Source organism: Symsagittifera roscoffensis, chromosome 4 (genome assembly GCF_963678635.1).
Source record: "Symsagittifera roscoffensis chromosome 4, txSymRosc1.1, whole genome shotgun sequence".
Classification (NCBI taxonomy): Eukaryota; Metazoa; Xenacoelomorpha; order Acoela; family Convolutidae; genus Symsagittifera; species Symsagittifera roscoffensis.
In genome coordinates, this window is record NC_087065.1 from 23,928,553 (window position 1) to 23,942,502 (window position 13,950).

A 13,950-nucleotide genomic window follows, 5' to 3' on the forward strand; every position below is an offset into this window, starting at 1 on the left:
AACGACTGAACAAACAATTATTGAGTTATGAAATATCATAAGCTACGAAAGTTAACACAAAGTGTTTCTTCAATTGATCTCATTTAGTTCAAAATATGGTAACTTCAACATAAAGTTTGTTTTAGCAAATTGATTTTCGATTATTCATGAAGGAAAATATCACGAGAAGGAATAATCTGGAACATATCACTATTTCAAGTTTTTTGAACACAATTTTCTGCAGTTTTCAAAATACCGCTTGCGACTTGCAAAATAATTCATACTATGTTTTTACTCAAATAAAGGGCATTTTTAAATTTTAGAGTTTAGTGGGTCAGCTAGTGCGCCCTAATTGTCCCGTCATTATTTCAAATTTTTTCAGAAGTTAAAAGATTGCAGGTTAAAAGTTTGCAGGTGTTTCTAAAGAGTAACATCTAATTGGTTAACGACCAAATGCCCAAAACGACCAAATGCCTGAAACGAACAAACGCCTGAAACGAACAAATGCCTGAAACGAACAAGCGACCGGTGATCGAATTTCAAGAACAACCAAATGCCCAAAAATTTTGGTGGCCTGTGAGAAATCAGTGCAACATTGAATTTTTTTTATCTCGAGGTTTAATTTTGCTGCCTCTAACTTTTAAAAATTGTATTTTGCACTCAGTAAATTATTTCGGAAAACGGCCAATCAGCAGTGCGCGCAGGTTAGCCTACCCCAATTATTTTTCACGCAAATATTTTCTGGCGTGAAATAAGACGCTATACTTAAAAAACGACATACAGATAAATTTTTTAGAAGTCAATCATGACCTGCAAAGGCTTTTACCGACCACTGATTGTAAAAAGTGAGCAGGCCCAAACCGACGTGTAATGACTTGAGGCGAACATTGACCGCAGCATAGGAAGTTGACATACATTATCATACATATTAAAGTTTTGATTAATTGATTCATTTGCTTATTGCACTAGCACCGTTCGCTACCTGTTAATGTTTTCTAGGTAACCTAAAAGGATGCTACTCGAAAGGTTGAATTACCTGTATAGCAGTCCTGATGTAGATTTATTTAACCTGTTTGATCAAAATGATGTGTGTCAAAATTTTATCTGCATCAAATTCAATTCAATTCAAAATGTTGGGTTTGATTCTTGCCAAATCCGCATTTAGAAACAAAGGCAGTAGTTTTAAAAATTGAAAAAGGAAGTATTTAAAATGCCCATGATTCTCGGTTCACTTGCAAGTCACTACGCCTACCGTCATTTTTTTACTGGCAAGAAATCAAGAAATCAAACTTTGCATAGGTTTTGACATTATTTGTTGTCGAGAATTTTGTTTTTGACATTATTTGTTTTATCGAGTTTGAATGATTAATTTGAACTTCAATTCTTTTCAAATAAGAAATTTACAATTTGTTTTATTAGTTTTTCAGCATTGTTTTAATAATTGCCTAACAAAAGATACTTAATTGAATCTAACAAAAAATATTAAATCAACAAAGCTTAATGTTTTCTCAGAACCACTGATCGTCAAATGGTTTTAAACGTAGAGTTTATTTTATACTGAAATGGCTGAACTACAAACTACTAAGATGATAAATTACATAGTAGCAAAGATGAACAAGGCTAACTGGTTACTGTGCAAGTAACACAGAACCATGTTCCGACCACAGTCTTCAAAAAAATACAACAATTTTTTAATTCAAATTAGCCACGTTTTTTTTTGCGTGGTGTGATAAAAAGATCTAAGCAAACAATATAACATAGCATAATTGACAGTTTTATTTTTTTAAGCAAACTACAGTTTTCGTTGAAAAATGACTTGAAAAACTGAAAAAAAATCATTCAAAAAATTTATCAACAAATCAAATGTTTATTCACTTTATGTTTGCAGTTTTTTGAGTTTTTGAAGGCTTTTGTTCTCAAAATGGCGCTAAAAGACTCAAAAAACTAAATTTAAGCAAAAGAATTAAGTTTTCACGGCTCAAATTGAGCTAATAAAAGCTATTAAGCTATTAAAATTAACTATTTAAGGCCTATTTGGTCGCTTTATTTGCTCAAACTTAGCCTAAAAACAAACTGCAAGCCTGTTTTTCTCGATACTGAGATACTTTTTTGAAAGTTATCACTGTCATCTGAATCACGTCTGAACGGGTTTCAATATGCTATATTAATCGACGCAACCTGACGTATATTTTTTTGGTACCTGATTTTGCGTGGAAAACAAAAAAAAACACAAGAAAGTATCAAATAAAAGCAATGTGAGCAGACAAGCAAACTTGCATTGCAAAAAATGGTAAAAGGAAAAATTTAAAACAAAAACAGCAGGTTGCTCTGCAATCATCCAAAAAATAATTTCCTTTTTTTGTGCGTGGCGTGATGAAAGGATCTGAACGAAAGATTAAGTTGTAGCCATTTCCGATATTGATAAAAAAATAGGCATATTGAAAAACAGTTTGCTTTGAAACAACGCTAATAAAAAAGATTTAAAAAAATTTTAGAAAAAATTCAAATTGTTTTGCCATTTTTTTCTTTTTTTTTGGAGTTTTGATTCCCAAGATGGCACACGAAAAAAAATCAAAAAACTGATCTCATCAAATTTTTCAGGGCTTCAATGAAAATTTTATGGCTTATTTATTACCTATCTGCATCTGCGACTAGCCTTCTATAGTAGGCCTGCTCGTTCGCCTTACTCATTCGAATTTGGACAAAAATTTGAAAATTTCAAACAGGTTTTTCTCGACACTGGGAAATTTTTTTGGACATTTTCGAATCTTTAAATTACGACTGGAGAGTTTAAAAATAATTTACATTTAACCGAGTCCGATTATGATTTATGGTACATAATTTTGCGTGGAGAAAAGGAAAGACTAAAAGACAATCGAACACAAATTCCTCTTCTTTTTCAATGTTCGGAGGTCGGAACAAAAGATGGATAGGCCGAACATTTACCATAAAGAAGCTAAATTGTGTCACCCATGTTGACTCCCCTCCTAAAAAAGTAAAAGAGCTCAATAAAACGAGTCGGTGGTGGTTCACTCTGCGGTTTACTCTTCATTCCATACTTTTCCTGCACCGAGGGCCCATGGATCATAATTGATTATATTGTCAGAATTATAATTAATTGAAAAATGGATTACAAATCCTCATACTTTCTACGTGAACTTAAAATATCAAAATCAATTATAAACCATTAAAACGGATAATAATTATAATATTTTTTTATGTCAATATAACTCATTACAATGGACATTATAATCGTTAATAATGAATTTTTTATGAGAGGTTATACATAAAATACATTTTTGTTCAAAGTTATCCCATCTCCGGCTTAGTGCAGTAGGGTCTTAAAAATTTGGCAGGAGTGATGTTGAGTAACTGCCACCTTTTCAGGGGGTAAAAATTTCTCTGGGTGGGTGGGGGGTTTGAGGGTGGGGTTGGTTAACTTTAGTAAGCATGGCGAAAATACATGGCATGTGAAAAAATTACCGTGTCAACTTATGACGAATATATGCATTGGAACATTTACTCTCGTTTCAAGTGACGATTTCAGGTCAAATCCAAGTGAGGCCCTCATCTCCAGGAGAAAAATAGATAATCTAAAAATCAACAAAGTTCCTTAGTTCTGCTCTCAGGTATTCGGCAAAAGTCTCTCATAAATCCAACCTCTTCTTCTCTAACAGTTACATCCTTTATCTTCCTCTAAGTATTTTTTGTGCTGTTTCTTTTTTCTGTAGAAATCTTGCCTGCAAGTAACTTCTTCTCAAATTGACTTTTAGCTTTAAACTAATCCAGTAGTATATCGTTTGGAATACTTTTGCAATGCTCAAACAACAAAAAATAGTAATAATTTGGATTGCTGATATGGGTTTAGCCAAAACTTTATCAAAATCAATTTTCAAACGTAATTATTGTGCGATGAGAAAGCTGTTTAACCCGCTTGAATACATCTGCAAACTTTTTTGAAATAAATTTGCTCTTGAATACATCTGCAAACTTTTTTGAAATAAACTTGCTTTAATCGGCAATTCAAATTTTTTGCAAAAAGTTAGTGACCGAGAGAACAAAGTATTAATCATCCTTATTTTTATCGGATTTGACCGATTGGTACTGTTTAATTGCATATCAACCTTTCATTTTCCCTGTTTTAAATTAGCTTGCTCGCTTGTAACAAGGGTAAGTAAAATTGTACGGTTGAAGATTAAATTCAATTTGATTCTAGTTCACATAAATAAGACACTGAACTAGAGGTCAACAAAAACAGACTAGGCAGACCTAGACTGACTGACAGGCAGGTACCAAATTCACACATAGTAATAATATGAGAAACTCTCAAGGATATAGTTAATAGTGGATAGCAACTAAATTGATTGACATCTAAATATGTAGCCCCTCACATTTCCGTACATATGTAAAATTTAAATACAAAGTAATTTAAGTTTAATATTATAAGTAGTAACCTTGAAATCTGCCGTCGCAACTAACAACACGAGAACTTTGAGTTTTAGGCTTATGGCCACCGCTCTCCCTGAATTATGAGTTTTAAGTTTACTGATTGTCTTCCCCTGGATATTTCCAAATCTTTGTCAACCCATGGATAATTTCTATCATCACTCCTCTCATCTTGTCCACTGGTTTCCGTCGTCTTGTGCTCCTTCGCGTTTCCAAAATTTCGGTTTGACTTCCCGACTCTACTTCTTGCTGACTGCTATTTGAAAAGCACTCTCTCGCAACTAATGACGGTCTGTTCTGGATCCCTTTTCCCCATTTAGCTTTAGCAGTCCTCACTTTAGCTCCCGTTCCGTGCTCCTCTTGTGCTAATGTGCCACTTGGTCCTTGCCCCCGCTCTGATTGCCTCCTGCCGTGCCGAATTTTCGTTTGGTAGTCGTACGGGTAACGAATGTAAAGGCTGGTAGTCCTCACTGTCAAAGCTTTGGGATGGGTCTGCTGCTATAGGTGATGGCTGTTTTGCTTTAGGCCGCTTTGATTTTGGGCTTTCTTTTGCCCCCTTTTTCGCACTTGCGAGCATTTCTTGAAGTGTGGCCGGCTTTCGTTTCTTTGGCAGAATCTTCTTCGGTCTTACTGCCACGGCACTTTTCCTTAGCACAGACCCGTTTTTCAGTTTGATGGTATGTTTAGATTCGGAGATTACATTAGACTTTAAGAGTTTATACCGGTTCAGAGTTCGGCTGGTGGTACGCTGGTAGAGGTCCCCGTACTTCCTTTCACTCCCTTGGATGTTTGGCTTAGTCACTGATTCGTTCCCTTGGCCAGTCTCCATTTTTTGATCGCTATCGAGGATTAAGTGTACATTTCTTAACGCTGGGGCGTACACTAGATCTGATCTCTCCTCCCAGTATGAGTGTTTGGGAAATGCGATCGTGCTCATCTCGAGGTCATTTTCGTCTAAACACAAACAAGTCCTGCTGACTGCGCCATAACAAGGGTAAGTATAACTGAATGGTTGAAGATTAAATTCAATTTGATTCTAGTTCACATGAATAAGACACTGAACTAGAGGTCAACAATAACAGACTATACAGACCTAGACTGACTGACAGGCAGGTACCAAATTCACACTTAGTTATAATATGAGAAACTCTTAAGAATATAAATAATAGTGGATAGCAACTAAATTGCTTGACATCTAAATATGTAGCCCCTCAAACAAGGATTGAGAGCGATTTCTGTTTTTCCGCAACTGTTTTTGCCTAACCGTCAATCAATTTTAAAAAAAATTGAATATCTTGAGAGTCTAGTTTTTGACTAGAGATCCTACAGGACTGGAACCAGTTTAAAATTAATATTCATAACCAATTATATTCTTGATAAAACTAAATCTAAAAAAATTCTTGAAAACCAATCATGATCCTCAACTAACACTGACAATTGTTTTTAGTGCTGAAACTACAAGTAGTTTCAGCACTAAAAATAATTGTCAGTGTTAGTTGAGGATCATGATTGTCTTTCAAGAATTTTTTTAGAGATAGTTTTATCAAGAATATAATTGGTTATGAATATTAAATTTAAACTGGTTCCAGTCCTGTAGGATCTCTAGTCAAAAACTAGACTCTCAAGATATTCAATTTTCACTTCTACTTGTAGTTTCAGCACCAAAACAAATTGAATAAATCTTAGACTACAGTTGTTCTCCTTCTGGATAAAATCCAAGAACTATATCGAAAATACCAGTATACGCTAGATCTATTGAGACTACGAGATACAAGAGTAAGATTAAGATTGGTATTAGACTAAGAAGTTGCACAAATCTATCCGGCCGAAAATCAGATAGCGTGACGAACAGATGGTGTACCTTATCTGAAATTACTCTATGAGTAAGCTCTCTCTGGCTTAAACTCAAGTGGTTTTAGTTGCCGATTGAACTGCGTCTGCATGGGGACTGTTCTCAATACAGAAAGACTGAAAAAGTTTTCAATCATTTGGCATCATTTAAACCTATCAACACAGTTCCGGCCTAGTTCTTCATAGTTTTATACCATCAAATGAGTTTTTGAATAAACACTTTTCGAAGTCTAAAAGTTAAAATGAAGATGTGATGTGCGCTAAAACTAAGTTGCAGCTAGCTTCTTTTTTTGTTTTTGCATAATATTTTGTGCCCCCAATGCGAGACCCAATTTTTTTACGTGGTTGGAACGACTAATCTTAATAATTTTGTGAGAAAAAAATTTAAAATAATATTAGGACTTAATTTATTTTACAAATAGGTTCAAAAGTGTCATTTCAAAGCTGTACCAAAAGCTAAATATACTTTCCTTGAAAAAATTTGTCATTCGAATTTAAAAAATGCTCATAGAAAAGGTCATCAACGAATAAATCATCTGGTTATTCCTTTTTGAAATTGAATGAAAATTAATAACTCAAAAAATTTTGAGCTGTTTTTTTGCAATAATTTTTTTGGAGCTGAAAATTTTTTTCAAGAGGAAACAGTAACCAGCACAGACCTGGAAGTTAAAACTAACAAATGCAATTTAAATTACTGGCTTTGTTTTATTCTCTGTTCGAAAACTGCATGGTATTTCAACCTTTTTTTTTATAAAACAATTTTTTATTGATTATAACTTAATTCGATGCTTGAACTTTTTGACATTGAATTTTGGTAAAAATAAACAAAAATATTACCGCACTGATTAATCAACAAAGCTTTGCAACTACATTTTCCTCCACTTTTGATTTTTTTTTCCGAATTTTTTTGAAGGTGTAGAAAATTTTTTTTAATCAGCCTAAAGATCTGGTATATTAGGTCAAAAACAACCAGAATGATGCAAATTTTGACTGCTTTCGATTTGAAAAAATTTAAAAAGGAACAATTTAATATACACATGATACCTTTTACGGCTGATGTTTACAAATGAATGTGATTTTCTTTATAGTTTTGAAAGAATCAAACAATCAAAGCTTGAAAACCATAAATTTTAAAGGCAAATTGAAGTGATGCAACTTTCTGCTGATCTTCGTAGTGCAGTAACACAATTGTTAAGAAATTTGATCCCGCTGCTGGTCTCAGAACAAAAAAGTTGGTGATCAGTTAAATTTTGCCAACAATTCATGTTTAATCTTTTGATTAGGTTTAAAGCTGATAGTTTTTTCAAAAATTTTAGGTTTTCTATAAAAAAACTGGTTTTGTCAAGAGACAGAAAAAATTGGGAATGGTGCTTTTTTGGGCTGACCCCTGTGACAAAAAATTACGATAGTTGCTTAGTTTACTGAATTTTACCAAAGAAATTATTGCATTATTGCATTTAAAAAAACTGTGTGATTGCATGGCTAGAGTCTTGTGTGAGAGTAGGAAATTAAATATTGATATAAATTATTATTGCTTGCTTTCTATCACACAACAATGTAGTTATGCAATATCACATTTTTCTGTTCCGAAAAACAACAATTAAGCTGATTTTGATAGTAATGAACTTCCTGACCAAACATTGAAACTTTCAAACCAAAAAGGAGGATTTTAATAGAACGCGAAAATTTTAAAAGTAGTAAACGCAGTAGTTTTCCATTTATTTTGTGATATTTTCACAAAATTGTGAACGAAACACTATCCAGACTGTCTGATATCTCTACTTCTTGTTTCTCTCCTTCCAAACTTTTGTGATTTCTTTGCAAAATTAATCGAAAAACACTTAGTAAAATTTATTAACAGGAATAAAACTTAATCGGTTAAACAGTTTGGTTATCAGAACAAAAAAATTCAAAGTTGATGCCATATTGGACCACTATGAAAAATTTTTAGAGGGCAAACGCAGAAAAAGTCTTTATTTTGCATGTTTTTAGATCTGTTTAAGGCCTTTAATACAGTTGAGTCTTCCTTTCTACTCACTTAATGCCAAATATATGGCTTGAGCGGCCCTGTTCATTCACTCTTGGAGTGTTATATCTCTTATCAAAAAAATTGCGTTTGCCATCAGGGTGTTCTCGAAATTTTTAAACCAGTGGTCAAAAATTGGTTTGTGTCAAAAATTGGCCTAAATTTTTCCCGCTCTGTGAAAAATGATCTACCTGAAGCATTACAGAGAGCTCCAAATCATTTTGTTTGCTGATGAAACAAGTTTTTTTTGAAGATGAAAAGAATCAGAAAACACTGAAAGTGAACTCATAGAAACTTCTAAATTGATTGCTGCAGAGAAAATGACAATAGATAAAGGGAAAACTCAGTTTTCGGTAACAAGCAAAGAAAAAATTTCGCAGTCTAAATGCAACAACCAATCTCTAAAAAACCTAAAATTTCAAATACTTAGGTGTAATCATTGACCAGAGGTTTTTTGTTTTTTGGAGCTTGTTCACCTAAAAAAATGTAAGATTTTGTCTCAATTTAAACAATACAAGAAATTTGCTTAGTAATTGGTTGATGCTACAATTTTATGGGCAATATTTTCAACCCATTCATTAGATTTTTTATATTGATTTATGGCACTGCTGGCAAAAACCACGTGAAGTAATCTACATTTTTAGCAAAGTTTTGTTTGCCGAAACTAATTACGCGGAAAATTTTGTAGAAATAAGATTTTGTAAACAGAACGGAAAATTTCATTCTGTGTTGCAGCTAAAGGTATATGAGGTTCAAAGTTAACTTATAAGTTATATAGTTAACTTATAAGAGATGAATATTGCAGTGAGTCAGATAAAAATTTTTTGAAAATTTTGAAAACATTGGCTTTCCAAAAGAAACACGACAAGTGTCTCACAATGAAGTAACAATTGAGTATAAAAAGCTATTTCAGGTTTTTGCTAACTGTAACATGAAAGATTCATCGCAGCTCTCATCGATTTGAAAGAATGAGATTTGTGTAGGTTTTGCACAACATAAGAGTTAATTTTTTTAGTTGGTTCGGAATTTTGAAAAGTTAATTTTGGTAGATATTTTGTTTTTCGATTGGTTGATGAAATGTAAATTGATTGATTGTTAAAATTAAAACAAGTTATAATCAATCATGCTGCGTGATATATCTTCATATCTCTAACTTGTTTTGTTTATAAAAAAATTCTGTTTTGAGCATTGCAGTTCTATATCTTCAGTTTTGGCTTCGTTAAAATGATCAGATTTTCATTTATTTTCAAAGAATCCAAAAGATAGTTTTTCGCAAGCAAATAAATTTCGACCAAATATGCTTCTCAAGAATTGGAAATCAAGTGGCATCTAACTAATGGCATATAACAAAAGCAGTTGATTACTAGGCTTTCAAGACCAGTACCACCCTCTCACATAATTTGCATCGTCTTTCTCTCCTAGCGGACTGAAACGTCAGAAAGAAAACGCGACGCTCGGATTTGTATCATCAATAGTTTTTACTTAGAGCTTCGAAAATACGTTTTAACGAATCATGAATGATTTTCGTTTGACGACAAGTTGAACGTAAAACATTTGTGATTTTATTTTTTCAACGTTGTATTTGGTGTGTTGTCTGTAAGTTTTAATTCCACAAACAACTGAAAACAATCTATAATTACTAGATTTTACCGGTGGAAAATCACAATAGATCGATCCCTTTGAAATTCAGGTAAGTAAAAAAAGTATTTTTCTCAAAACCCGAATGGCTATTTTTTGAATGTAGTATTGATGCTGCCATACTTTTTCTGACCAGTATTGAGTATCAAATTCCATCAATATTTTGAAAAAGAAAACATGGCTATAGACAGGTGGCTATGGATAAAAATTGTTATATTTTTATTTACAAACGTTTTTCAATTTTTCCAGAGATGGCAGATTACCAGGGCGGCAAGAAATTCCGCCAGCTTAAAGAAGAACAGGAGAAAAAATTGGACGAAATAAACAGGAATTACTTAGACGACCCTGATTACGGAGACAGTGAAGATTATCCAGACTTAACCAGGTTATGTCCAGTTAATATCTTTTACCATAAAAGTCGGTGTGCTTGTTTGGAGAAATACTTTTTGGTGTGCTTGTTTGGAGAAATACATGCTTCTCTTTCTTCTTTTTTTTCTATTTTTTTTAAGACGAGAATTTGAAACAAAAAAAAATTTTTTGCGACAATTTTGCAAGAGGGCTCAAAATTTGCCAGTCGCTCGTATAAAATTAAAAGCTGGGTCGGTTATTAAGAAATTGGTCGGTTTTCCTTAGGATTTTGGAAAAGCAAACTGTCTGATTGATCAAAAAGTATCTAAAAAATTTCAAAACTTCGCTTACAAGCCATCTAGATGAAATCTCATGGCAGAGAACTTCTGAATAACTTCTTTTCCTCAGGGATTCGACCCCCTGCCGACCCTTTGAACTATTTTGAGATATCCATTTTTGGCAGACGAACCCTAAAAGTTTTCAAAAGGTGCCTTTGACGCCAATATATACTTGAAGAGGGGAGCGCGCGCCAAAAAAAGGCGATTTTTTTGTAAACATTTTCCAAAAAGTGCCTAAAAACGCCTTTTTGGCCTGTTTTTTTTTCAAAATTTTTTTCTAAAAAAAGGTCGACCAAATTTTCGAAAATTTTTTGAAAATCCACTCCCAACCTCCTCGAGAAAATCCTAGATCCGTCCCTGTTTTGAGCAGTCCCGCTTGTTTTTTTCTTATTTCACTTTCAAGTTTTCTAAGAGTTCGATTAGTCCGATATAATTTTATTCCCTCGGACTCTGCTACTAGGAGGGGCTCCCAAAAACTAAAGCAAGAACCTATCTGAGTCTCATCGAAATTGGCAACTGAGCCATTCACTGATAAGTTTACAGACTGCCTGACAAAATGAAACAAAGTAAAATGAAAGTTGAACATTGGGATCTACTCAACAATCCCCCTCTTCAAGAAAGGGAGGGAGATTGTTACGTACATAAATTTAGTCGAACTTTCTGCCAATAACACTGCGGAAAAATTAGCATTCTTAATACAAAGCTCTATAGTGCTAAATTACTGTAGTTATTTAGAGAAGTGGAGACTATTTAGTAGATACCATGAGGGTGGAGATTGCGATGTAGATCCGAAATTTGAATTACTTATGAGTTTACAAGGGAGTTAACTTGATACGTTTCAGTTCTCTGGAGACTTACAAACAGCAGTTCATTGAGTTCGATCTGGACAGTTCGGGTGACATTGACTTGATGGAGCTGAAAATGATGATGGAAAACATGGGACAAGCCAAGACCCACTTAGGTGACTTTACCACTGTGAAGACAATCTACTCTATTCCAATCTATCCAATGGCTATCTACCGTTTTGCGACGATAACCGGCTCGAATTTTCGTATTGAGTTCTACCCTCTATTGGCAAGCTCATTACATATTGGCGAGACTGTGGCGATCACTGTTTTGCTGTTATGATTCCGTCGTAAATGAGGCGCAGGGTAGATTGGCATGTATAAATTGGTATACAGGGTAGATTGGCATGTATAAATTGGTATACAGGGTAGATTGAAAAAGGGTAATTTGTCGTGCTACAATATTTTGAGGAGGCGCGCGCCCAAAAATGCAATTTTTTGGTCAAAACTATCCAAAAAGTACCTAAAAACGCCTTTATTTGGCTTGTTTCTTTTTTCAAAAATTTGCCTGCGGTGCAAAAAATTTGGCCAAAATAGGGTTTTTCAATGCTTTGGAGTGCTCGGAAAATCGATTTGGTCAACATAAAACAAAAAGGTCGACAAAACGGTCGAAAATTTTTTTGAAAAATCCGTCCCCCGCGCCCACCTTGAGAAAATCCTAGAACCGTACCTGGATTGTGCCATAACTTCAATCACTAACAGAAAAATTGTAGAACGATAAAAAGGAGCCCTCTGCGTTGCAAGTGCACAAGTTCCGATTACGGTTGTATTTAAAAAGTATTCAGAAAAATTAAGGACGAACTATTTTTTGAGTTTTTGAAACACTCATTTTTATTGCATTTTTTTAAGCAAGCACATTTATAATTGATACTTTCCAGGCTACTTGCGCAGCAACCGACTACCTTTATCATTCATTAATTGCTTTACTTTTGGCTAATTTTGCCTTTGCGGACTTTTAAAAAATCTTTGGCGCGTAGGAGATGCATTTTTTTCTCTTAGCTAGCTGTTTAAAAAATCCCACAAACGGCGTTTATATTTTTTTAAATTTGATTGCAGCGCATAAAAATTTGTCGAATAAGGTTCTTTATAGCTGTTTTGGCAGAGCTCGCAAATTATCTTTCGGTGATCAGAACAAAAAAGATCATTTTCACTCAGTCAAAAAAGATCATTTTCACTGTCAAAAAAGATCATTTTCACTCAGTCAAAAAAGTGTCCGATTCAAATCTGACTCAAAACACTAATCTAAAAACACTGTTTAGAACTGAAGAAAATGATAGCCGAAGTGGATCGGGAGAATCGGGGGTCAATATCCTACAACGACTTTCTCTTCATGATGCTGGGCAAAAAGAGCTCAGTGCTTAAACTAATTCTCAAGTTCGAACAGAAAGCAAATGAGGAGCAACAGCCAAGCGGCGTTGCCCCTAAAAGAGACATAAGTAGCTTACCCTAAATCAAACGAAGGTTTATTAGTTCAATTTCAACTAACCGTCACCATAAAAAGCTGTATATAGTGTAATATTTTGGTATTATTTGCAAGTGAAATTTACAAGACATGTTCTATATAGTAAAGGCATTAAAATCGACTTCGCTATCGATGAGGATGAAAGCAAGATTAATATAGTTAGGCGCGGCGTTAGTCGTAGTATCGGGTTTTCCTCTATACACTGAAAATGCTTGTCATAAAATTCCATACATGCTGAACGCGTTTTTTAAAAGAAAAATCCCAGGGTTAGTCACTTTAAACTAGTTATCGTTAGCTAGAACCAAAAGGTATCAAATGATTAAAACAAGGAAAGCCATCCTTCTTATCCTCTAATTACAGTGTTGTTTGCAAGCTAAATGTTCCGCGAACTGAACTTGTTCCCGCTAAACAATAAGAACAAAATAAAGCTAGAACAAGACTGCTCGCATATCAAGGCAAAGCCCTGAAAGTTCTGACTGCCCTTAACCCATATTGAATAGTTTTTGAAAAACAATTAGTGAAAAACTGTACAATTCGGACAATATCAATGACCAAGTGTGAAAAATTGAGTTTTACGAATTTAATGCGAGGATTAGCTAGCCTCATGACTAAAGACAATAGCAAGTTCTCTGCCACAACCTAAAACATCACTGATCACAGTGAAAATGGCTAAAAACAAGAAAAAATTTGACTAGGCGTTTTGCGTTTATTACGTTTCGTCATCTGTGAAAGAAAAATTTTTGATGTTTGATCTCTGAAGAATGTTTGATTCTATTAAAAAAGTTTATTTATACTTTAAAACAAAAATGTTTACTTGGAAGTAGTACTGCCTGAAATCTCAACCACAATTAATTTTTTGATGGTACCGATTTTTAGCAATTGTTTTAATTAGTATGCCCTTATATCAAAAGTGAGTTTTGACTGTTATAACTCTTTGGCTGTTTCAAAATTTGCTCACTCGAGTTTGTAAAGTTGAACAGCTCGCACCTTGTTGAATTGATTGTTGCGAATAGTTTT

At 33.9% G+C, this 13,950-nt stretch overlaps 1 protein-coding gene across 1 annotated transcript; it reads left to right on the forward strand.

The window, feature by feature from the left end:
- Positions 1-9,822: 9,822 nt before the first annotated feature.
- Positions 9,823-13,024, forward strand: LOC134844529 (allograft inflammatory factor 1-like). The gene is made up of 4 exons (XM_063861254.1): positions 9,823-9,992; positions 10,190-10,325; positions 11,469-11,587; positions 12,731-13,024. The coding sequence occupies exons 2-4, from the start codon at positions 10,192-10,194 to the stop codon at positions 12,919-12,921; spliced, it is 444 nt and encodes a 147-aa protein (XP_063717324.1). The 5' UTR covers positions 9,823-9,992; positions 10,190-10,191; the 3' UTR covers positions 12,922-13,024.
- Positions 13,025-13,950: the final 926 nt, after the last annotated feature.